This window comes from Micromesistius poutassou (assembly GCF_964030765.1).
Source record: "Micromesistius poutassou genome assembly, chromosome: 11".
Taxonomy (NCBI): domain Eukaryota; kingdom Metazoa; phylum Chordata; class Actinopteri; order Gadiformes; family Gadidae; genus Micromesistius; species Micromesistius poutassou.
This window is the reverse complement of record NC_140281.1, coordinates 10247129-10273779: the sequence shown is the minus strand read 5'-3', so window position 1 is coordinate 10273779 and position 26651 is coordinate 10247129. Positions and strand designations below refer to the sequence as shown.

Below are 26651 nucleotides of genomic sequence, written 5' to 3'. Positions count from 1 at the left end.
CTGAGGGTTTTTAACATCAATACTTGGTTCATGCTATAAATAGGCACAATTGAGTCTTGGTGTGTGTGTGTGTGTGTGTGTGTGTGTGTGTGTGTGTGTGTGTGTGTGTGTGTGTGTGTGTGTGTGTGTGTGTGTGTGTGTGTGTCTAAAAAAAATCGCTGTAACTCGATCCCAATAAGGGGAGGGGAGAGCGAGGGACAGAGAGACACAGTGTGAGTGTGTGTGTGTGTGAGAGAGAGAGAGAGAGAGAGAGAGAGAGAGAGAGAGAGAGAGAGAGAGAGAGAGAGAGAGAGAGAGAGAGAGAACGGGAGTGAGCGTGGTCGTCCTAACCTCCCCCAATCATTTCCATATGCGGACGTGAAACTGCGTGGTGGTAATCGCCACGTTTTTGTATGTATTTCATTTCGTAGCGAGCACCCACTGCAGACACCGAGCGTCAGGCATGTGGTTCACCGTATGTCCATGTGTGTGCGGGCAGTTGTCTCTCTCGTCGACATGATCCGACACAGCCTCGGCGTTCACCACAGCACACACTGCCCCGGTCGACAGAGTACCATGAGAAGTTGAGTGAGAGCGGAGGTGTTCTTAATGAGCGTGAAAAGGTAAGTGGGCCTGCGGTGGGCCTGTATGTTTATGTACTGCACACACGCACACACATCGACACACACCAATGTGAGACCATGTTTTTCTCCACGCATATGAACTGACAAGCAATGCGGGTGAGCCAGCGATTGCATGGGCTGTCCATCAATCCAACCCTCCCGCACACAGACACACGCACACTGCAGTGGGCTCTTCGTTGTGTCCGATCTGCTGTCCAAATCGTTATGATTTATGACAGGGCTTTTCGCAGGCCACCATTTCGTCTCTGTCAAAAGATCCACCCATATGCAAGGATATGTTAACGCTGGCTTCCGAAAGGTTTAACCGTGTGTTTATGTCGCCATACAAGACCGATTTAGGTGTATTGGAATATGTATTGGCTTCTGAAATACCTAATCAAACAACACCTTTGTTTACGTTGTTTGCGTTATTTATGTACGTTACTATGCAATAACGCTATCTACGTAACGATGCCATTCCTACGTACATACTGTGATGTCCACTTTTATGTGTTTATATATTTTTTTCAATACGAATTCGCTTCCATCTTATTAAAGCAAAACTTTTCGAGTTACTTAAAACATTAAAACCTTGTGAATCCACATTTAAATTGTATGGGCTTCGATTTATTTAGTTGCTATATAGTTAGGTTCAAAAGAAGACGGTAGGCCACCGTCCGTGCACCGGGTGCTCTGCCTCTGCTTCCCCCTACACTGCTTCTTTAAGTCGACCATAGGGTATTTGACCTTGACCCCCCCCCCCCCCCCCCCCCCCCCCCCCCTACGGAACCTGCCAAACCAGCACGCCTGTTTGCATGTTGAACATAATGCATGGCTTCCCTTGCCCCCAGACTTAACAGACAAAAACAGACAGTAGTCTGAGCAACACTTTCCAAATGATGTTATCGTCTACGACAGCATTGAGTGACAAGTGTTGACGTGCAGTGATGTATTAATAATTGTGTTGATATTATTATGGTTATATTGTCGTATAGTAGTTATTTAGTTTGGTCAATTGGAGGTCAAATAGCGATTCTAGATGGCAGTTTGGTAGTTTGTCAGTTTAAATCATTATCAATCAGCATCGACTATAGATATGGTCGCCACCGGGTCATTTTAAGCTACAAGCTTATTTGAAAAGTTATGTATATCAACTTTAAGTAATCTAAAGTTAGCCGTTCTGATAAAAAAAAGAGACTATATTCCTGCAGCTATGTAGGCCTAACATAATAGTATATTGAATAATATATTACACATTTCTTTTAAATTAATAATCTGCTTTTTTAAATGAAATGTACATTTAATTTGTGTGCCTCAACGCGTTCTGTTGAGGTGAAAACTGTATTATAGTATATGGTGTGTACATTGTACACACCATATACTATAATACAGTTATACTATATTATACTATAGTTATACTATATATTATAATACTATAATACTATAATACAGCACATGTTACTGTATTATATATAATACAGTTTTCACCTCAACAGAACGCGTGCGTGCGTGTGTGTGGCGGCAATGGCTCAGGAGTATCGAGGTGACCCTGAGCAAAACACCTAACTATGTACTTGCATCACACAGTTTTTTGAAGTGTGTGTGTGTGTAGCATCGGTGATACACGTGATAAAGAGATATAACCTATTAAAATTATGTATGTGTGGTACAGCCCTGGCTTTGAAAGTATTGTGGTTTGGAATAATTTATGTTCATGGATGATGATGACACAGGATGATGTATCCTAGGTGTCTAAAATATTGCTTCCATTCTCAATTCACACTTACTGTGACTGCATTCATAGTGTAAGTCACTCACAGGAAATCAAGTTGAGGATGTCACTTTAAATAACCTGTTCAATTGTCTGGCAAATTCTTTATGCCCAGATTAGAAGGACCTTATTTGCACTCACACCTTAAGGTCGTAGCTGACACTACAAACATTTTTTGTATAATTAAATTATAGTATGATTTCAAAGTTGATAATTTTGAAATTATTAGTATTTATTTACTGCTTTCTGGGAGAATCTCAACACAAATGTAACCTATACTTTTCTTTATAAAGTCATTGCATGCAGCTTTGCTCTGTGTTCATTATGTGTGTAAACACTGGAAATGATGTTTGCCCTTTTTAATGTTTTTTGAATCACTTATAAGAGGCGCTTGTGTGTGTCTTATTCTGTTGGCATCCTATTATAAAAAAAAAGAGTGGTTAAGATACACATGTCCACACACGCCTTGCCATTAGAAATCACTAAATACTAAAAGATTTAGTTTGTTTGTGCTTCTTAAAAAGATACCGCTGGGATTTCATAACAAATACATTTGTGAACCCGAAATTGCTTTGTGCCTGCATATAGAAATATATTGGTCAACCTCAGATGATAGCCAGTGTGTAAGCATATGCACATAAGGGTTTCCAACGTGAATGCCATGGTAGCAAGTATACTTGGTAGGCCTGCTAGTGTGTGTATGGGATTAAGTTAAACATTGATCTTGAACAGGTGTTGTCCTTCAGATGAATCGCTATCTTTTGGTGCGTATCACAAAAAGACTGTTCGGCTGGCTTTGAACGATCCAGTTGCTTTTGTGTGTACATAATGTTCCATTCTAAAAGACCCTTTTTACTCAATATCACACCTTGTGGGTCCTTTAATGCTGCTGTAAGTAAGATTCAAGAGTTGTAAAGGGAGAAGAGAACAGGGGAAGAGTGCATTATTTTCGATTGACAGGCAAGATGGATTCCCTAACCAATCAGGGTAGAGATGCCCCCATTGGATAGAAATGGCCTGGGAGCAGTCTCAAATCTAAATGGCTTGCAGAAATCTGTGTTGTATGACTGCTTATCAGTACAATGTCCTTTTCTGTTACGACAGACAATAAAGTTGTCAGAATCTGAATCTGAATACAGAGTGAGGCACAGTCTACTTGAAATGGATATTCTGATGGTGAGTTTATTATGACTATATCTCAAACAAATTATGCCCAAATAATAGATCTTGAATCTTACCTACAGCATCTTTAACACACCTAGGGGTCTATAGGGTAAGTAGTGACTGTGACCAAATATGTGAGGTGAGGTAGTGGGTTACATACTTGTGATATCGATTGATCCTGGTCCAAATCTCTTAAATATGGACTAAGGATGGCCTTCCAGGTAATGTCAATCAAACATTGTGGCTGCACCCTCCCCCCCTCTGCAAATCGGATAAGTGGTAAATGGTGAAAGCCTGATCAGCCTGATCTAAATTAAAAAAAAGGTGTGACAGAAGCCTCCTTTTATTATTTTTATGATTTGACAGTGGGCGTGGCCTAGCTCAAACAAGGTTATTGTTTTCCTTCAATATGTCTGCTTTGGGTGATCAGTGGGAATTCAACAGTTGGGCATTTCCCTCTTCAGCCTCACAACCAACCCAGTAAACTTCAAACAACGGTAGTGATGGGAATTGGAGCTCGCTTTTTTCTCTTTAAATCATCCTGTTAACCCCCCACCCCGTTCATCTCTGCCCCCCTCCCTCCCTCCACACACACAGCAGGTTTGGGCGGCCATGGACACATTCAGTCAGCTGATCTTCGCCATAGCGGTGACCAGTTTCCTGGGCTTTCAGTGGCTCTTCCACAGGGCCAGCCCATGGGTGTCCACGCGCATCAGCCCGGGCTTCCTTGTCCTCAGCGACAAGCAGAAGGTGGAGTGGAACTCCAGGTGAGCCCCCGGGGACTGGGTGCATTCTTTTGAGGGGTACAGTACCCCGATGTCATGTCAATACGTATTTGTTTGGTAGGGGGCCCGAAAGAAAGGGCGGTGGCGGTACTTATGGATTTATAATGTTGTTTTTACATGTTATTATGAGCCATATAACGTTACAATAACGGGACTTCCTGTCCTGGTTGATTCCTTACATATTATATGTATGATATGGATAATATTTTATGGATATTTAGAACCACCTTCAAATCAAACCAAGGTTTGATTTGTGACTTGATATAGGCCTATCAACCGCTTTTTTCTGCTAACTTGCCACTCCAGGGCGAGTGAGATATATATCACTTGCTTTCCAAGCATATGTAGTGCAAGAGGCTAAATATAAATGCCTGGGTTCCTGGAGACTATATTTCAAACTTGAGGTCTCTTTATTGCAACATAGTGGAGGCTAGCATTGCACCTTTATCCATGCTGTACTGTCAATGCAAGTGCTCAAAAGCAAATGTTGGCATTCATGGAAATGCATCCGGTCGTACAAGGATCTTATACCATTGTATCCACCAAATATAACAAACAAGAATCTGCTGGTTGTAGGGTGAAAAATCCAGAAAGCCCCACGAAGTTCAGCTGTTGGACAACCTTGATCTAACTGTCTAACTGTGTGTTTCGCATGTATGTTTTGGTGGCGCTCCACCATTTCCTAGTCAAATTGAAGCCTTATAAGGCTATCATGTTATGGATGGGGTCGCAGTGTGATATGTTGTAAGCTATGTGTTAAAATCTCTGGTGCAAGTCGCATCGACGCTGAAAGGGAATGGATGGGAAGGAAAAGGCTGGGTTATAAAAATGAATGAATTATGTATAACGGCTCTGGGTTGAGGGTTATAAATAAATTCTCACTCTTTCTCTCGTACTAACTGACAGAGGTGGAGCCACAGAGTCTGTGGTTGGGGCTGAATTAGTTGTGTTACTCTCACTTCCTTTTTGAAACAAAAGGTGTTTTTGTGAGGTTGTGTGTAAACCTTTTTGGAAGGATGATTTTGGAACTAAAAAAGCCATAGTCTTCAATCCAGCTTCTCAGCTTCCTTATCTTGTGAAATTCCTGGTACATATTTGTTTATATATTTTATATGGTGGGTTCTTTGGACTTTGGACAGTCATCTCAGTCTAAATCTCTGTTTGTATGTCTATATCACTCAAGCTCCTGAGGCTTAATTGATGGCAATACTATATGTAGTTTTGCACAGGAAACTGCTCCCAACAGGTAGTCGGGAGCAGTTTAGGGTTAGGTGCCTTGCTCAGGACACTCATCTAGGAGGAGCCGGGGATTGAACTAGCAACCTTGCGGTTACCAGCCAACTCGCTCTACCTCCTGAGCTGCTGCCGCCCCACATGTTTTTTGTTATTGTGCAACACCAACGTCTACAGTCATATCTGTGACCCATCTGCATTCTTGGGCATTCTTCCACATTCCCAGATTCAGGTGTTGTTCCACACGATCTGGACCATCGTAAACCAGGATGGGTACGGGACCGTAGGTGATGTTTTGTCTGACAGCCTTGCTCTGTCAGACCCACTTTACTCCAACCATCTCACTGCCACTCGTGAGCTTGTGAATTCCCAGAGCAGCCCTGGAACTCTTGGCCAGCTCACTGACTGATTGCCAGGAACCGCTTGGCCGCCCGCCAGACTCCACGGAGGCCGAAGGCTTGGGAGCTAGGGGGGTGGGGGGTGGGATGGGGGGGTCATGGGCGTTGAAGGACTGACTGATTCACTGCCCGATCGTCTCCCATCCTCAACCAGCAGCAGCAGCATTTAATCTCTGGGTCTGAATCAATCTACCGCCAGCCTTTGGCCAGGCAGTTCATTTACCATGGGGCCCTGAAAAGACGTTAAGCACTCTTTATAACTCTTGCCCATAAAGAGACTGTTGTGAGCCAAAAGGCTTTCCATTTAGGCACTCCTATTGACATTTCTAAGTGAAGTTGTGTGTGTGTCTCTCTTGCAGGACGGTGTCCACGCTGCACGCACTCCTGGTGGGGCTGTTTTGTCTCTACATCTTGTTTTTTGATGATTCCGTCAATGAAGACCCAGTATGGTGAGAGAGCTCACCTATTAAGCAATTTTTTTCCCTTTTTTTCTTTCTTGTTAAGTAAAGAAGAGAACAATTTTACAGCGAATTTGTTTACAACCCAAAAAACCTTGTGTAATGATAAGAAAACACAAACACATAATAAATTCACTTTTATTGAATACAAATGTCAATACTTGTAGTTCACTGGCATGTGGTCACATCATGAAAGGTCCAGTGATTAACCCTGCCTCACAGTGAACCATTGTGCGGTTTGTGTCAACAGGGGAGATCCGACGCTGGTGAAGATCAACGTTGCCATCACAACGGGCTACCTCATATCTGGTGAGACAAACGGCAGTTAAGCCATGTGTTCCTGCATGAAGGTGAGCGTGGAGGGGCGGGGGAGGGCACACCATAGGCTCGTGCTGCACGCTCAAAGAGACCTGTGGCATGAATTGGCTTACCATGGGCAAACACAGTGGGGATCCATTATCAGAGGGGATTTGAAAAAATAAAGAAAATAAGAAAGAAGGTCACCTTTTAACATGTTATCTTTATTAATTTTTTTTATTCTTCTCTCCTTTCCTTCTCCTCTCCCCCCTTACAGATCTGCTGCTTATATTTTACTATTGGAAGGCGATAGGCGACAAGTTTTTTGTATTGCACCATCTGGCAGCATTGTATGCTTACTACTATGTACTGGTGAGTTCCCTATTGTCCAATAGCAGAGCGCGCAGCCAAGACGGGAAGGAGACAACCAAGGGTGAACCGCTGTACTCCTGTGAAGCTGGGAGCTTAGGGTGGCCCGGGCGTTGCCTAGCATTCCCTCTGTTGATACTCGCATCACCACGAGTGAAGACAGTTGAGAATAAAGTGTTTGTATAGTTGATAATAAGATAATGTTGTTGCTTTACCCACTGTTGTGTATGACCTGATTTGGTTGGTAAGAGAGGGAACGGTAACTTGGAATAGATTGAAATGAGGAACTGGCTGAAAATAAAATAAAACACAGAAAATATGAGCTGTAGAGGAAATTGGGTTGATTCCGATTTTAGTGTAAATTAAATGATTAATGAAAACGTGGAATATATTTTTGGCATACTATGATGAAGTCAGTAAATGTTGGTTCATTTAAAGTTTTCTTTGAGTGGATTTCACCCTGGATTCAATACAGACAGACAAATTGATGGATAGCATAGATATGAAGCCCTCACCCACCAGTGGTAGTCTAGTGGACCTTTTAAACATTAGATGGCTGAAGATGTGGTTGTTGGGATTTAGCTCCAGACGTAGTGTTCATGTCGGCTACCAGCTTCAAAACGTTGAGAACGGTTCACTCTTGGTTGGATGCACCTACAGCCCACCAGGTCAACAGGGGGATCAGAAAAATGCAGATGAATGACATATGGTATTTTTTGCATGGAATGCTCCCCCCCCCAACCCCACTCTCGTTCTTAAAACATCTGTGCTTCTCAACTACTTTTTTTTGTTTGTCTTGTTTACTGACCACCTTATCTAATTGTTGTGATTCTGAACCGAAAGCTGCACTTTATTCGCCATGCTTCAGCTGAACTGAATGCCAGGCCATAACCGCTGTGTGCATGCACTCGAAACCTCCTAGGCAGAGCTTACCAGAAGGTGGCTGGGAATGCTGTAGCTGCTGCTATTGTGCATGCCACAAATGACTCCTAACTTGTTTAACCACCCACATGCCTTTCCTACCTATCGCCGAGCTACATAACCACACACCACCCACCTGTTGGTCTTGTACCAAAGCCTGATTCTGTACCTGTGCTTTCTTATGCTGAGAAAATGTGCTCATTGAAAAGAGGCTTTCCTGTATTTGACATCTGGTACTATGGTATGGTGTAGAAACTAGTTTTGTCCTCTTTGGTATAAAATGCAGAGAATATTGAACCTTGAAGGCAGTATGAAATGTAGTAAGGACATGCAAGTCTGTATTTTAAACTGCTATTTGAATCTGCTTAAGAAAGTTATAGCCAGCGCATAGTTGTTAAGCAGTTTCTTGATTACTTCCTTGTTGTACCATTCCCTGGTAGTCATTGATTGACAGGCTTTACAGTTTAACTTTGTTTCCTCGTATGTGACACATCACATAAGACTCCTGGACGGTTTGATCCCCAGTGCCTTAACCTTCCTGTATATTCACTGATTGCAAGTGATTTGGGATGTAAGCTCCTTAATGTTTAAATAGAAACTGGATAGATGTTTGAATTAAAGTAAGTCAACACTCTTATTAGTACCGGTAATAAGGTAAACACAAGAAGCAGTGTAAATAAAGAAGGCCATACTGTCACTGGACACTCAACGTAACAACAACCTCGGCCCAGAAATACCAGTTTTGTTCTGTGCGTTTCCAAGTTTGAATTGGCAACCTGTTGGAATAATTGAGGTGTTCAAATTACTTGGATATGTTTTCCTTCTTCGTTGGTCCTGTTGTATTTAGTCTTTTCTTTTTTGTCAAATGTCAGTGTTGTTAGTTAATGTATTAAGTTTCTCTGTGTTTGATACAGACAATGCCCAACAGACACCCATAGAGTTTGTACTGTTTTAATATTGTAGGATAATATCAAGAGCTGCATTGAGATCCTTTTTGAATGATCAGACAAATTTGAGTTCAGTAATGATACTTTCCATAAATGTTCATTGTTTTATAATACAGACCTCTACTATTTAAATTGTGTTTTAAGCAGTACATTTTGAGAGTTTTTCTAGTTTTACCATTAATACATTCAACTAATTCAAATGTTGACATAATGACAATAGGAAACATTTCCCACCTCTTGAGTGACTATTAAACGCATGCTCTTAACTTCGTGGCTTTTCTGTACTGTTTCCAACCGTAGTGAAGTCTTCTTTCTTTTTTATCTATATAATATCCGTCAGTCTTCTGTCCTGTCTTCTGTGATGTCTCTACTGCTAATACAAGCTTTAACATGCATAAACTTCTCTTCCAATTCTTCATGCAAAAATAACCTTAGTGTGGGTTATTATGGCCCAAATAATCAGTTTTAACAAAGCAAAATGAAGGAAAAAGTTATAGAGAAACCAGGGCTAGTTTCCTATTGGGGGGGGGTAGGTATGCTTCCCTTGTTCCTGTCTTGTCTGCGGTTATTGCTGTTGTGCTGCAACCGTGAGGATGCCTAGGATGCCCAGTCACAGTATGGACTTACCAGTACCTAGAGGTACTAGCATACTCATGCTAGAGAGAGAGAGAGAGGGAGAGAGGCAACGTGTGTGTCCTAACCTAATATACAGTCCATACCAAGACGATCCATGTCTGTGTTACATTATAGTAAGTATTGTGTCGGTGACCTGCTCATTCTTTCAGTCTCTGGTCAAGGTAAGTCCCAGCCTCTGGTCTAGTTGGTCTGTCGATACGTAGGAGCAGGAAGTCATTTGACCTGCAGCTGTAACCGGTGAACACTAGTGATCATAGCTATTTGGATCAAGGTCTGGGGTTCCCCAGTATCAATTCACCCTCTCATAGATGGACAAATAAACACTAAATATTTTGGAATTTAAATGTTCCACCATGCATACATAATGCGTGGGTTTGTTGAAACCGGGACCTGATCCTTTAGAAATGACCTGAAATCCAACCGTATCGTTTTAGGTTGTTTTTTTTAACTCTGCATGGCTGTATATTGCCCTTTCATTCAGTGGCTGGCTGACTGTATGTGTATCAAAGCCTGTGCAGTGTTTTCATTGCTCTAGTCAGTGTCGATACTGGTGTACATATACTGTATCAATAACTGTCGTTATGTAATGTCAGCTATTGTGTTGATGGGAACTTTTCGTATTAACATTCGGTATGAACCCAGATAAACTGTAGATAAAGTTAACATGACGTGTTTTTCTTGTGTTGGCCTGTAAAACGTTGAAGGAATCGTTTCTTGTCCCAAAGGACAGAGCTGAGATCTAAAAAGAATTGCTCTATATCTGGAGAGGCCTTCAGCTATTTTTAGAGCAGCCATGATTGAACCCTCCTAGACACCCTAAAAAGCCCACCAAATCTTGGTCAGAATTTATTTTTAATAATATGACGTCCATGTTATCTATTAATTTCAGTTAAGGGGACAATTACATGTCCGTCACGTATGGGCAACATTTAAACACATTGGCTCAATTGTGAAACTAACAAGCTTTTAGAAGCTTGATTGAACTGCTCTTTGCTAATCAGTGCCACCTTGGCAGAGAAGCATTCAACCTTGATCGGTTCCCAAAGACTCAGCGATGTGTACCTTTCTTTATCCCCCTCCCCTTTGGTTGTCTCCCTCTTAACCTTGTCCTTCCAGGGCCAGGGAACTCTGCCTTACTTTGCTAACTTCCGGCTGCTCGCGGAGTTCTCCACGCCGTGTGTCAATCAGCGGTAGGTCACGTATAACCCTCAACCTGGCATAGACCCTTTTCTTTTACAGAGGTGTGTCATGGTAGGAGACAAACACAGGTGTAGCGCACTCATTTAGAGGTCATACATTTATGAATGGCGGCAGTCACCTCGTTCTCATCTAACTACTGAACGACTTGAACAGGGTGCTGCAAAAGAGTGTTTATTGGGGGGGGGGGGGGGGAGAGGGAAGGAAAAAAGGAAATTGTGAATTTGATTGTTGCAGTAGTTTGGGATAATGCTACAATTCATGACCCCCTTTCAGCCAAGTGCGCCAGTATAAATGACCATAGTGAGGATGCCAAACGTTTGACAGCACAAATGGAAAGTATCTGATGTGATTGTTCGGCGCTACACCTGTGTTAAACGTGCCAGAACACCTCTGTGGAAAAGGTGGGGGGCCTCATCATTATAGCCGGGCCCCAGGTGGCAGAGCTGTTCATGATTTTGATATGTGCTCCATCGTGTCAAAAATAGTCAGTACAAATTAAAATAAAGTAAAAAATGTGTTGTAAGAAAATCAATATTTTTCAAATAATTATGTACTCCCAAACTTTTCTGCACGGTTGCTCCATTTGCCTACCTGTGGAACGCGGTTCACTATACCAGACCCACACGACACGCACCCACCCACCTACACACCACTTCACTCTGTTCTCTCCACTGTTGTCCTCGGTTCCCCGCCGCAGCTGGTTCTTCGAGGTCCTCGGCTACCCCAGGTCCTCGCGGCCCAACATGGCCAACGGCGTCGCCATGGCAGCGGTGTTCTTCGCGGTGCGCATCGCCGTCATGCCGGTGTACTACGGCCGCATGTGTGCGGTGTACGGCACGGAGGCCTTCTACCTGGTGCCCTGGGGCGGCCGCGTGGCCTGGATCGGCTCCAGCATCTGCCTGGACATCATGAACGTCATGTGGATGCACAAGATCGCCCGCGGGTGCTGCCGGGTGCTGCGTGCGGGACACCAGGACCACGCCCACGCCCCCAAGCCCCAGCTACCACACTCGCCACCCCAGGTGAACGGGAAGAAGGACTAACGGGGAGAGAGTACCGAAAACTAAAAATCTGAGCTAGGGGACTCCCTCTTGGTTCACCGTTTGGTGTGGCGAGGCTGTGCCCATGGCCGCAAAACTGAAGACTTCCTTTGTTGAAGAGTAAAAGGGGCGGGGCCAGTCTTGCCGAGATCTCGGAGCAGTGCGCTGTGGTTGGTTGCACGTGTGGACGTCAAGCACACCAGACAGATTTTAAGCCGTCGATGGATTGACTGAGCAATACTCTGCACGGCTAATGCTATGTTTGTGTTGATTTCTTCTTTCTTATTCTTCTTACCCCTGAAGTTAAGAGAGGGTGGGGGCAGCGGAGAAGAACCTTGAAGAACATATTTCGTCATGGGAAGGGAAACTTACTTGATAGGCTTCTTGGGGTTCAGGCCCAATCCTTTACTTTACTCTTTCACAGTTGCAACTCAGAAAGAACACTATTGAATACATTTTATTTTTTGTCACTTTTGATGATGGGGACCTGGAGGAACAAGTTATTTGGGTATAGTGGTGGAATACAGGATGTACAATTCCTATTGAGGTAAGAGTGTGTCTGGTTTCCCCCTATTAAATCCAGCGGTTGTCGCGTTACTGTGGATTACACTGCAGATATTTTATGGCCATTGCTATTTTTTTGAGAGGTTGAAGAATTAATATCAAGTGAAAAAATGGTTTAAAGGGACGAAGCATACACGTCACTGTTGAAATATGGACAGAGGGTAAGTTAATGTATCAAGAACATTAGGATTATTAGTGTGTATATTTATTTTGAATGTAGGGTTATTTTTTAACAGAGACTGATGTGCAATGACCTCATTGGACTGGGAACTAATTTGCAGGTGGCCCAGTAGCCTGACTGCCATAGGACTTGCCAAAATGGAGCGTGAATGTCAACACAGATTGTACTGGGCCAGTGGTTCAGCAGTGGTTACTGCAAAATACTCATCATCCACTCCTTAACATTACGTCACACGTATACTCTCTGATGCCTGTATCTTATGACCACACAAATAACACAAATCAAATCAAGTTCATCGGTAGAGCAGATTTAAATACGACTATAGTAGACCAATGGACTATACAGTGCAAAGAGGCCAAATGGTGAGCACACAGTGAAAGAAACAAAATAAATTGGACATTATTGGGATACATAGAATTAAAAACCTGGCAACAAGTTTACACATGCATTGCGATACATTGAAATACAAAACAAACTGCAGAGTGCGTGCAGGATTTATCCATAGTAGCCTACTGTACTGCCCTCTAATTGGATATATAGGTTACTCTATATACAGTATAAACACATGCAAGTCAAAAGAGTAGTAGCTTTTGGGATTCTGATACATTTCCGTCCTATCAGAGTGTATATAATACACTATAATTTGGTTTGATTCACATGCTGTTTAGTTACTGTTGGTTTCGACCCAATCGGATCAGATGCCAAAGGGATTAACATTCAACATTGAAACTTATTGTACCTGATGATGCAATTGATAATTCTTTCCCTGGGATTTTTATTCATATTTTGTATGAACTTATAAGATAATCAAATTGCTGCATCATCATATCCTCAAACTAAACTATTCATCACAGAAGATGCTGACATTTGACATGTATTTATTGATGTTTGTGTTGAATTCAAGAAAAAAACATTTCTGAAATTGACTTAAACTCCCAAGTGAAGTATTTATTTAATATACACATACAACCTCTTTAAACCATCAAACAAAAATAGTGGATCAACATTTTGAAGTTTGGCCTTGATATGTAAAGCATAGCTTTTTCTGCCTGTCTGCCTTTGGAAAATAGCAAGGTCCTCATCGCACAGTAAAAAAGTTTTTTAACTCCTGGTTTCTTCTCAGAATCAGGATGATCACTTTTAACACTCAATTTATTTTGAAATGCTTGTGTTTTTTCGCCGTTGTTTGCCAATGTCTATAAGAGGGATGTTTTTAATATTTATTTAAGTCAAGCCTATAAACCATGTCAACGGTTGTTTTGAAAAAACCCATGGGCCAGCCTTTTACTTTTAAAGCTGGAAATACTTTGAGGGGGTTTTCCCACAACGTTATCATACTTCTGTTTAGCAAACGAGCAACTGAGATAACATGTCACTATGCCAACCTCATGGAGATTTGCACACAGTGCCAAAACGCCATAATTTTCTTTGTAGTTCCATTGTTTCTGAAGATCTCATTCACTGTTGATTTTACGCATTGTCCCCTTGCAAACTAAAGCTGAGGTTTCACCAGGCTTGCCTTGAGTTTGGCTGTGTAAAACAGTGAGCGATCACCTGATGAGGAAGATGGGTTTAGGGAGTAGAAAGGGAGTAATGATGTTGAATGATTGTAAATGAATGAATGTCTAAAAGTGTCTGTCTGCTCTGGGTTTGATATTATTGGGAGATTACTCCAAGTACATAAAATACCAGTGGTTTCTGTATGCAAGGTTATGCATGGCATATGGTCGTCATGCACCCTCTATAACTGCATGTGGTATTGCATGATGGGTATTGCACTGTAAACCAGACAAAACATGTGTTGGCAAGCTGTATGTTGTTTGGCCTATATATTTTTTTATTCGTTTTGTGTTAATTTCTGCCGGGTGTACATATGCCGTCTGACCTGAAGCATATCCTTGTACCACCTAATGTATGCCACAGTTGGTGACGATGCTGATACAGTGAAAATCTATCCAGCACATGGATAGCCAGCAGCGGGATATGATACTTGAAATCAAATCAGTAAAGTTTAAAGCAATCTGGGCCGTGCAAATAAAAAACTGAATATAATGAAGTATTTCATCGTTTTTGTAGCCTTTTTTTGCTTGGTAATATTTATTCGGCCTATATAAAGGGCTTTTTACACATGAAGCCTATTATAAACAGCTTTATTTTTTGGTATATTTTTTGTCCTGTGAACATGTTACATATATATTGTGCTTTTTATAATAAATAACCAAGTGTATGTGTGGCAGTTGTGCAAAAAAACACACTTTCCTCCATCTTTTATTATAATGCAACCCACCTCAATATTTGGAGATTAAAGGGGTAGTTCAGGATTTTGGACATCGGGTCTCATTTCCAAGTAAGCCAGTGTATATTTATCATTGGAGACCGTTTTCAACACTTTTCATTCAGTCCTTCTAGTTGCAGAAATCTCTGGTGCTAGGCTAGCGCAAGTCGAGGGGAACTGCTAGCCTGCCAATAAAAACAGTTTTACCCACTCCTGAGGCAAACCAATTATAATGCCCGACTATCGATGTAAATGTCTGTGTTGATAGAATAGTGTTAGAAATAAACTTACCCTTGCATCGCATTGCATTTAGTTTATAATCCCTGTAGTTGGAAGCAAGCTGCGGCAGCGGCGGACTGATATTACCTGGAGTGCGCTTCTCTGTTTACCTTCTGCTGTAGTGAATTGGTTGCTACACCGGAACAAAGTGAAATTCCGCCACTGCTGAGAAAGTCGTCCCCCAAAATGTAATGTGATCATTGCGATACAAGGATAGTTTTATTTCTAATATTATTCTATCAACACAAACATTTACATCGATAGTCTGGCATAATAATTGGTTTGCATCAGGTGTACTTTGGAGTGGGTAAGACTGTTTTTATTGGTAGGCTAGCAGTTCCCCTCGACTTGCGCTAGCCTAGCACCAGCGATTTCTGCAACTAGAAGGACTAAATTAAAAGTGTTGAAAACGGTCTCAAATGATAAATAATACACTGGCTCACTTGGAAATGAGACCCGATGTCCAAAATCCTGAACTACCCCTTTAAGAGTTAACTGAGGAAAATGTGCTTCAATAGGATTGATTGATGCATGTAGCAGGTCAACCAGTCCATTGCTTATCAAAACAGAAAGGCAGCCATAGGCTTCAGAGAGGTGTCAGGTTTTGTTGTGGAAAAATGTGTCCTAATAGTTCAAATTTCCCCAGCAAATTTTGGGCAAATATAGCCTTGTTTGTCTGATAAATTTATGTGTACACATATCCATTGATTACACATAAGCCTAATAAATTAATGCAAACTGCTGAAACGGGCCTTCCATACCTCAAGGCACCGCAGTCGACAGCAAGCAGTGCTTTCAAACAGCAACTAGAGGTCAGTGTTGTTTCATTGTATAAAAACTGCATCTGGAAGACTCCCCGTAGAGGAGCATTTAAAAATACACTCTTAAATATTTAAGAGTGTATTTATATATAAAATCTCCCGGGTAAGCATCCATTAGCAAACCCAGTTTACGATAACATTTGGATGTAGGCTGATAACATAGACCTACACTATGACACCACTATGTCAACAATCCTATTGCCCTGACCGAGGCGTAAACTAGTAGGGCTGGGTTTAATATGTTTGTGGACGGATCATTTGCTGGTGTTAATTACTGCCATTAATTAATTAAATTGATAAATACTTATTGTGCAGCAGTGAAGCATACATTTAGTCATTTGTAGTATGTCTAACCTACCAATTAAAGGTAGTGCCATGTGTACCATTGACACCAAGCGTTTGAAATGGGTACTGCAGTCCAAATTCCACCTCCAACACAGACAAAGCTTACGTGAGTGGTCAGGTTAAGGACACTGAGTGCTACACTTGAAGTCGATCAGCTAATGTGTACGTTTTCAATGTATTTATTGTTTGCAACTTACAAACCTGCTCAGGTTGCATCCATCTTGAAATCCTTCTGGGCTCTAAGCTCTCTCCCTCTCTCAAATTAAACTCCAAGATGTACACGTGTTTTAGCAAGGCTCTTGTAATTATGCTTTTTTTGGAAGAGGATGAGGCTTTTTCGAGTTGGGTAGAATCTAGAACTAACTCTATTAATCCAGTTGGTTTTCTTGCTTTCATGGATGCAGCACGCCAATTTGTTTTATATCTAGCAACCCGGGGGACTCGGAGAACAGTGCATCATAACACACAGGCCAAAACGAAAACAAACGTTCCGTACTGGAATGTACATTTCTAAAGAGAGAATAGTGTCTGAGTCACGATTGTCGGAGAAGCCAGTTTTCGACTGAGCATGTTTCCTTAATATTTGATGACATCATGGTCATTTTATGATTTAGTACTGTAAATGTGTAACATATTGTACTTACATGTTTCAATTAGCAAACATGTTTGTGGGAGTTGACCCTGCCACAGGCCACTGAAGTGGCTTCGCTGGGCTCTGAAGACGACCAGGACACATTGATGAATGAATTGTTGGTGAATAAACCTGTTTATTGTAGAAAGGGCAGAGCAGGTGTTCCATGCTGACCTTCCAGAGCTCTGTCCCGAGTGTGTGTGGGTGATGGCTGGTGAACCTGTGTGCCCTTATTGTTGAATGCACCACAAATATGCAGCCTCCAATCATCCAATCATCCAGCCTCGGGTCAGGTGAGGCTGCTGAAACCAGTGGCCTTATTTGCGGCACTGTGATTATTAGGCTACCTGTGATGTGATCTGTGATGACCTGTTATTAGGCATCACAGCCTAACGTTTAGGATAAATATGCAATAAATGTCGGGCATACCCACTGCCTTTTTATGAATAGGATGCTACATTTCCACCTCACCACTGATGTTAATGCTAAAAATCAATTCATAAAGTGAGGTATGCCTAGTACCGTTGCCCTTTTTATAATGGTAGAAATATAAGGCTGCAGCCTTGGCATACTTTTTTTGATAGTTTGTCGCCAGGGGCCGAATGCATGTGTATCCTCCTCAGTGGCGTAGCTTAGTTGCACTGGGCCCCGGTGCAAGTCTTGTGCTGGGCCCCCTGCCATCCACCCCCACCCATCCCCTGTGCACGATGAGGCCTAGGCCTACAGCCACACAATCATTATTAGAACCATGGACAGTGACTTAGCATCCCTACATCACACAACACATTCAAATCCGAGCAGAGGGAAAAGGACGGGAAAAGGATGCAGAGAGGGAAAAGAAACCTGCACTCACCCATTCAGAAGTTAACTCTGTGTGCCTTCTGCTCAGCAAACTCTTTTTTACAATAGAGGTGTTGTTTTATTTCAAATTCAGTCTTAAAACAAGCTCGGAAGGCATGGAGTTGGTTCGGGAAACATGGGCTTATGTCCCTGTTGTAGTGGTCAGCAAGGCGCTGTGCATGCTCATACAGGGCATCATCAGAGGCATTATTCAGTTCTGAGGGTTGGATAGCCTGGAAAAGTTCAGTGGTTTCACGCAGAGCAAAGAATCTCTGCAGTTGCTGATCGATAATAATGTCCAGGCTGGCATTAAAAACATTGACCCTAAAGTGTGACCCTGTGTGTGCTTCCCATCTTTTCCCCTAATTGTGAATTAGGGGAAAAGATGTCAATCACTCATTCACAATTACTTCTAAGAAATCCCATGATCGTAAAATAAGCGTATGCACGCTTTAATAACATAATAACCTTTGTATTGGGAATTAGGGGAAAAGATGTCAATCACTCAATCACAATTACTTCTAAGAAATCCCATGATCGTTTGGCTGGCCAGGTTCCCATGAAGGCAATCACAAATGAGCAGGTTAGGAAACGCACCAAAATTACAAGTAGGCTACCTTTGCCTAGCTAACCTTTGCCTATCATTATCATCGATTCTAGGAACCACCGATAGTACTATACTTTGTATTAAATCCACTTTATAAGTCAGAAGATAAAACCCACTCGAGATAAAGCCCTGGGCCGTGCCTTGAGTTATTATGACCACCCAGGCAATAGGACTTGAGGGGAGTGGTTAGAGATGCCTTTATAAATGCCTGACTTTGTCCGAAGTCTCCACACAGTCCAGCATTCAGCAACAATGGACCCTCACCTGTCAAGGAACATAGTGGAGAGGCCGGAGCCCTACACCGCAGAAGTCAAAGGTAGCGTCTCCTTTTCCTTTCTTAACGTTGTATTATTACCTCGTTACAGCCTGGTGGTTACAGCTTAATTACGGTCCCGGCGCGTCAATTAATTTTTTCCTTTGCGTTCCAATACGACACGTGTTGTTGGCCTCTAACTGTCCCTGTGTGTGGCTCTCTAGGAAGCTTTCCCGATTGGCTTACCGGCACGTTGTTACGCAATGGCCCCGGCATCTTCACCGTGGGGGAGACGAGCTATAACCATTGGTTTGACGGGATGGCTTTAATGCAGAGTTTCACTTTCAAGGATGGTATGTTGCAGTTGCGTCATGATTAAAGGAGAGCCCTATGTGATATTGTGTTTTTGGAATTTAATAATTTGTAAGTAAAGTAACTACTCAACTTTCAATGCAATTATATCTTTTTTGGACAGGACAAGTCATATACAGGAGCAGATACCTTCAAGGCGATACATATAATGCAAATATGTCTTCCAAAAGAATCGTTGTGTCTGAAATGGGAACCATGGCATATCCAGACCCAAACAAAAACTTCATAGTCAAGTAAGACTCTTACTTTGCCAGATTTAATGTTACAATCATGTCTTTACCATTTCCTGTTACTGACTCTTTGGCCTATTCATCAATGGGACCACCATCAATGACCTGTTCATTTAACCTATATTCTCATTTCTTTTTACTTTCATGAAATATAGGGCGATTACTTTTCTGAACCACGCTGTTCCCGACTTCACGGACAACGGTGCAAGTAACTTCATCAAATATGGAAATGAGTACTTTGCCACATCTGAAACAAACTACATCCGTAAAATTGATCCTGTTACCCTGGAAACTCAGGACAAGGTAAAAATTTCACTCTACACACACACACACACACACACACACACACACATACACACATATAGACACACACTGTTGTGGATATAACCCACAATCTAATACTCTAACAAAATACGAAAGGTCGAGAAGGACTAGGGTTGAAGGCTTCATTGTCACTGCACAGAGTAACAACATCAACTGAGTTGGTTTGCAAAGAACTCGCAAACTATCTTAGACTTTGAAATATATCCCCCATCATGTGACCACCCCTAACATGCCCTTGGCTGATCACAATGCTCTAAACTACAGACCTAATGGTGTTTTCCATTTGTATGGAACGCCCACCATCTCAGTCGGAATGTGTTCAATCTCCCTGCTTTCTTGCAGCATTGATTTATTGCGGTATTGAGGCACGCCTCCTTTTCTTTGGGGATATCAAGCTCCCACTGGGGCTTCTGATGAGTACACCAAGTAGCGAAAGATCCCTGTGACACTCGACGAACAAAGATGGCTGCGCCCGTAGTTAACAAAGTTGAGATGTATTTTCTTTCTCTTTGTTCCACGTTGGTGTCTTTAATGTCGATGTATAAGGCTCTTACACACTTGATTACATTGCTGCTTTAATCCGGTCACCAATATATGCATTGCATGGTCTTGCTGTGTGTGCAATACAATGTAAAGTTTTGTTTTCGAGCTGGTTTGCTAGCCTAATGTTGCTAACAACAATGACTAGCCTGCTACTACTGCTGCCACCTCCAGGCGTCCATTATTCTCAGACTCGTCACACACAAAAGACTACTGGAACACTTTTAAGGTGGTAAGAGCCAGGAAGTTATGTCACATTCTCGTTGAGCAGGTCGGCATACCAGCACAAAAGGCCAAATGGATAGCAGCATTAGTCCTGTTCCCCGTTAGCGTTTATCTTCCCGCCCCCGCTGTCCACAATACATTCAGTAATACAATATATATACAGTAATACAGTAATTTCGCAAGAATTACATAAAAAAGGGTTACATATTAAACATTGTAGTTACATGAAGTTATAGATTACACATTAATTATATGAAGTGAGGTCTTTAATTAAAGTCCATTCATCGCCTTGTTTATTAACCTGATCTTAAATCATCATAACTTACCACATGTGTTTTAAGAGATGAGCCCTGTAAAACCAATATTAATTTAAACAGTAAAACATACATTGTAATAGTTAATAATGCCACTTTATTTGTCTGTGGCATATACAGTCATGATCATAAAGCTGGTAGTGTCTGACTTTAGCAAAAGTATGGATTAATTGAGTGAAGTCAGCCAGTTCACACTGCCAGAAAACACATCACGAGAACATAAGGAGGGGGAACCGCAGGAGGGCGTTCCCCCTAGTGTAAACACTAACGCATGGTACAGTAGCCGCAAGCTGCTCAGGGCCACGCCCCCACCCTCCACCTTGACCCGCCTCTAAAAAACGGCACGTTTGTGGAAAGCTCATTGTGGGACTGGCTCATAGTGTCTGTAATTCTGCACCAAGGCCCACAAACACCTATATAAAAGCATCCATAAAGTAGCATGCCATGGGATCTTTAATTCTTTATTTGAATCCACCAATCACATTACAACGGACAGGATTCAAATATTTTCAGAGATGAGATACTGCTTTAGTACTGGTATCTAAAACATATCCTTCTCTGCTGCATTAATGATGGCAGTTACAATGGGCGAGATGTTAAAGTTTGTATGTTTGTTGGTGCAGCATACCGGCGTGCTGCACCACTCCGGCGTGCTGCTGCGCACACACACACGCACACTTCACCAACCATCCAAACTATGTCATCTTGCTGTGTTGTTGAGTGCCAGAGATAAATATGTAGTTGCTGGACATATTCAGACAAACGTTATAAAAAATGACTAGCTGATGTTTGCCTCCACCCTAAAACCTGCCCATAACAGAACATGATTGGTACTAACAGAATATGGGTCTATATTGTCTTGTATCTCCCTCTCCCACCCCTTCCAGGTGGATTATCTGAAGTACATTGCGGTGAACATGGTTACCTCCCACCCACACTACGATAAAGAGGGCAATACCTACAACATTGGCACCTCAATAGCAGAAAAGGGCAAGACCAAGTACACTCTGTTCAAAGTGCCTGCCACTTCCGAAACAGGTACATACCCAATTTCATACCCGCATTACCCCAAACCCGATCAATACCATATACCATCAAACCATCAAAGCAGTTGAATAAGTTCAGTATTGTATTAGTTGCAGATCAGCATTTGATATCATTTGTATATACAAAACCTGATACTATATTCATGAAAGGATACTTCATAAAAAGTGTGTGTTTCCAACCTATGTCTTTGATCTGGGTTTAAGACCCGGTCCTCCACAAATATGTAAAGTCTACTTTCTACGGCCCAGCTACTTTCTACTTTCACCTAGCACTAGTGACCAGCTCTAGCAACCAACACCCTAACACCCTTCGGTTTTGTTTTCCCGCTAGAAACTGGCAAGTCTCCGCTGAAGAAGGTGGAGGTGCTGTGCACAGTGCCCTGTCGCTCCCTCCTCAGCCCCAGCTACTACCACAGCTTCGGCATGAGCGACAACTACTTCATCTTCATCGAGCAGCCCTTCAAACTGGACATCCTCAGGATGGCCACCGCCTACATGCGCGGAGTCAACTGGGCGAGTTGTCTCAAACACTGTCCAGAAGAAAATGTGAGTAGTGAAAACCATATGTATATAGTACTTGTGATTATGACTATTGTATATCAGCTTGTACTGTATGGGCAGGAATTAAGTTGTGGCTTGCTTTGAGGTTTAACCCCTATTACAATCAATAGTGTATTAACTAACTTTTTTTTTTGTTGTTTTTCACTGTAAATCTTCAACGTGACTTCTCTTGCTTCAATATTTTTCAAATATTTGATAAACATTTATTTGCGGACTTGGGATATTATGCGACATTAGTTAACAGATATAAGTTTTCAAAATGGCCAACGTAGTGAGGAAAAATAAAAAGTCCTCCAAAAAGATCAGCACAAAAATCTCTGTTAACGACGGCCACTAACCCTAAATCTTCTCTTCACCAGACACTGATTCACCTGATAGACAAAAAGACCGGCAAAGAGGTGGCCACCAAGTACTTTGCGGGACAAATGGTGGTCTACCATCACGTGAACGCCTTCGAGGAGAACGGTCACGTGATCTTCGACGTCATCGGCTACGACGACTCCAGCCTCTACGACATGTTCTACCTGAAGAAGCAGAAGGACAAGCCCGAGAGCAAGGGCTGGAGCATGCCCGTCTACAGGAGATACGCGCTCCCTTTGCATGTGGACTCGGTGAGAAATGAAACCTGCACTTGGTCACTTGTCACCTGCACTTGTCACTTTTCTCACTGTCACTTTCTCACATACTTACATTTACATTTAGGCGATTTTGCTGACGCCTTTATCCAAAGCGACTTCCAACTATTCATTAACACATTCACACACCGACGGCTAGCAACCTTCCGGTTACCAGTCAACCTGCTCTACCCCTTTGACACTCTGCTGACATTTTTTGACTTCTTCTTGAGCAAACGTGATGGCTGCAGTCTAAAGAGAGCGCCAAACACAGACCTGCCCCTTAAAGTACAGAGGTTCTAATGGCCAATGTCATCGTGTGTCTCCTCTGGTCTTCAGGGGGCCGTAGGACAGAACCTGGTGACAACCTCGCTCACCACAGCCACCGCTGTCAAGGAGGAAGATGGAAAGCTGTTATGCATGCCTGAAGTGCTCTGTGAAGGTAAACCTTAACTCTTCAAACCCCAATGCCTGCAGTCCAACTGAAGGCTTCCCTGAGCAAGATGCATAGCACCTACGTGCTCATTAATGAGATGAGCTGAAAAACGCTTCGGGTAGAAGCCGCTGCTTAAATGACCAAATGTAAGTTTCAATTTTGAATTGAAACTTACATTTAGTATTCCTAAAATAAAGTATTCCTAAAATAAATATTTTGCATTCCCGTAGGTTTGGAACTACCCAGAATTAATTATGACTTCAATGGCAAGAAGCACCGCTTTGTCTACGCGGCCTGTACTGAAGAGTCTGCTGTGGCTACAGAGGTAAGGTTAAAACATGATTCTGGTTTTAAATGACTGCATGCCTTGATCCCTACAGCCACATCCACCTTTATGTGTCAAGCAAGTGGGGATCACAATATGGCAGATTCCTGCTGACGACAGAGAATAGTTCCAAATGGGAAACAGATTGTTCCTGCCAGCGTTCTATTTACAGAACTAGGAAGCCATTTGCAAAACTAAGAATTGACAATTGACGTAACAGAAGCCGGGAAGTTAAGGTTTTGAGCATTGCCGCAACAGGCAACAACACCCAAAAAGGCACATCCCAAACGGTTCTAGTGCCAATTGCTGAAAATGTCTGGTCCAACGATCAAACAATTATTCTGTGCCACTGAGGGAGACATTAACCGTATGAGAGGTTCAGAAGGGAATGGCTTTCCGTTCCTCACTGGATGTGATGTTGCTTTTATGGTTCCTCAGACGTCATCCAGTTAAAAGGACAGGATATACAGAGTTGGGAACAGTGGGAACAGTTTGGTCTGATATTAACATAACAAAGGGAAGGGGAGAACATCATGGAGACTGTTACGGAAAGGCGTGGCCAGAGAGGCCAAATTAGTTTTCTATTAAGTGGACATGCCTGCAGGAATGCTGGACAACTAGAACAAATCTACATAAAGGAGGTCACAAGATTGGCATAACCTCAGTATCAAATCTCCGCTACGGTGGCTTACTATCATCATCAGACAACATTGTATATTGACAATAAATATAAAATTCTATACAAATTATATAAACCTTGTTTATATAATTACTAGTCAATTTGTATACATTCTCCCTGGACCTAGAGATGTCTCCCTTCCTCTCTCAAGGATGAAAGTTTTGTATTTTGCATTGCCAGTGTGCAAGTGTGAGGCCATGTCAATCTACTGACTTTTTTGTTGTGTAGATTCCTTTAACTGTCTGGCAGCCTTGCTTGCACCCATAGTGTATTGCAAATTAACTTGGTCTCTCCGTGGCTGACTTCAGCCATTGCCAATCCAAAACTCTCCACGATGGTCACACTTTTATTTCCTTTGCTGTTGCTGCCCACAATGTGAAAGCTTACCTATGAGAATCATGTACACTCATTGTCTCATTGAATGTATGCTTGGTAAATCACTGCCTGTGTTTTCTCATGATCCCCAAATAAAACAATATATAGAAATCTAAAATAACATTTCTAAATGGGTCTTTTAACACGTCCTTCATATAGGTTACATTTTTATCATTTTAAAATAGAACTGAACTAGACCTCCTGGATTATTTTCCACTGTAGACACTTGGCCTGTACTTCAGGCCTCAGCTCCTCCTAAAACATATATCGCCCATCCCCTCCCCTTTCGGCAGCTCGGAAAGCTGGACACAGAAACCAAGGAGATTGTGAGATGGACCGAGGACAACTGCTGGCCCTCGGAGCCCATTTTCATTCCCCGACCCAACGCAGAGTCTGAGGATGACGGTGAGCCAGTCATACTGTGTGTGTGTGTGTGTGTGTGACAGAGACAGTGTTTCTCAACCAGTGGTCCTAGTACAGTAAGTTGGGCAACGTGCTGGCTGTCGAGAGTCCGACGCCAGTTTACAAATGAAAGGTTTCATGTTGCAGCTTAGTGGTTGTTATGGTAAGGGGAACATTCAGACTTCCATTCAATCAGACCAATGAACAAACAATCGATAAGGACACACACACACACACTCACGTGAGCCCACATTGTCAGTAAAAGTACCAACATTGTTGCTTCAAACATTCTTAAACGGGATGTTGCATAAATGATATGGTACTGTGTTGATATAGTTTCAGCTAACTGATTGCAAGACATATACGGCCCAAAAGCACAGTGTCCCGTCAATGGGAAGGCCGAGAACGTCTACTCTAACATATGTGTTTTATATGTATATATACCAAATGTTTTTTGTGCTAATTTCTTTTGGTCTAACAAAAGGCTTGTTGTCCTCTCCCCTCACAGGAGTGGTGCTGTCTTCGGTCTGCACCGTCCCGGGAAAGCTTGGCTTCATCCTGGTCCTGGACGGGAAGACGTTTAAGGAGGTCGCTCGGGCTTTCATGAATAACGAACTCCACAGAGACATGCACGGATATTTTATCCCACAATAGTCCCAACAACACGTGTGTGTGGGTGGGTGTCTGTGTGGGTGTGTTTGTGTATATATATATATATATATATATACATGCACTGTTGTTTTTTCAAACAAATACAACATCGATCAATTTTTTACTCAAAAATACTTAAACTTAAACTAACTCCTACCATTAGACATATTTACTTACGTTTATTGTTTTATTGATTGATGAATTTACAATTGTATTTCTTTATTTGAACAATGATAGATTTGTTATTGATTGTTATTGATACCTCAAGTATTTATTAATGTGGTATTTTATGAATTTTGTTATTATATAGACAACATTGTATATTGACAAACTATTGTTTGTTTTCCAGCATATTACATATCAATAAACATTCTAAGTTGTTTGAATTTATTTCGTTTTTTTATGAGTTTCTTTTGCATTGGGGGTTAGGTTTTTAGCTTATTTTTTAAATAGCTTTTCTACTTTCAAAAAATAAATGTATATGTGTTTTAGCAGAGGCTGAGGCTGTTACAAAACGCCAACTCAAAACACTTGAGATAAAGAATCTGAACATCAGATACAAAAGCCTTTACATTTAGCCCTTGTGAACAAAGTACAACACTGAGAGCTTTACGATGCCAGCCCCCGAGTCAGAAGCATTGGTTGCAGATAACACCTAAAAAAAACAGGGAACCTGTCTTGATATGTTTGAAGAATCCAGGACAGTGACAAAGAAAAAGTAGCCAAAGTTCACTGGATAAAGAAAAGGCTCCAAAACATCATCTTCAGGGCTTGTAAAAAATGTCTAGTGTCCCAGTTCCTCCCTGTATGTTATCATCATATTATTATCAAGTGATTAACCCTTGTTATTGAGATAAATATTTGCGGTTGTGCTCTGCACATGACATGTACTGTGGTCGGCACAGGGGACACAAAGTAACAAGTGGATTAAGAAACTGGA

General features: G+C 42.0%; 2 protein-coding genes across 2 annotated transcripts; both read left to right on the top strand.

Annotated features, from left to right (window-relative positions):
* The first annotated feature begins 311 nt into the window (after positions 1 to 311).
* LOC311355744 (TLC domain-containing protein 4-B-like) lies at positions 312 to 14740 on the top strand. Its single transcript, XM_084475561.1, has 7 exons — positions 312 to 602; positions 4135 to 4304; positions 6313 to 6402; positions 6662 to 6720; positions 6986 to 7080; positions 10698 to 10771; positions 11479 to 14740. Exons 2-7 carry the CDS (start codon positions 4150 to 4152, stop codon positions 11822 to 11824), a joined length of 819 nt encoding a protein of 272 aa, XP_084331687.1. The 5' UTR covers positions 312 to 602; positions 4135 to 4149; the 3' UTR covers positions 11825 to 14740.
* A 3876-nt stretch (positions 14741 to 18616) lies between these two features.
* Positions 18617 to 25714, top strand: LOC311355352 (beta,beta-carotene 15,15'-dioxygenase-like; the record flags this gene model as incomplete). The annotated part of the gene is made up of 11 exons (XM_084475114.1): positions 18617 to 18680; positions 18842 to 18970; positions 19093 to 19222; positions 19375 to 19522; positions 21510 to 21660; positions 22000 to 22214; positions 22589 to 22840; positions 23183 to 23285; positions 23510 to 23604; positions 24952 to 25063; positions 25569 to 25714. The coding sequence occupies 11 exons, from the start codon at positions 18617 to 18619 to the stop codon at positions 25712 to 25714; spliced, it is 1545 nt and encodes a 514-aa protein (XP_084331240.1).
* Positions 25715 to 26651: the final 937 nt, after the last annotated feature.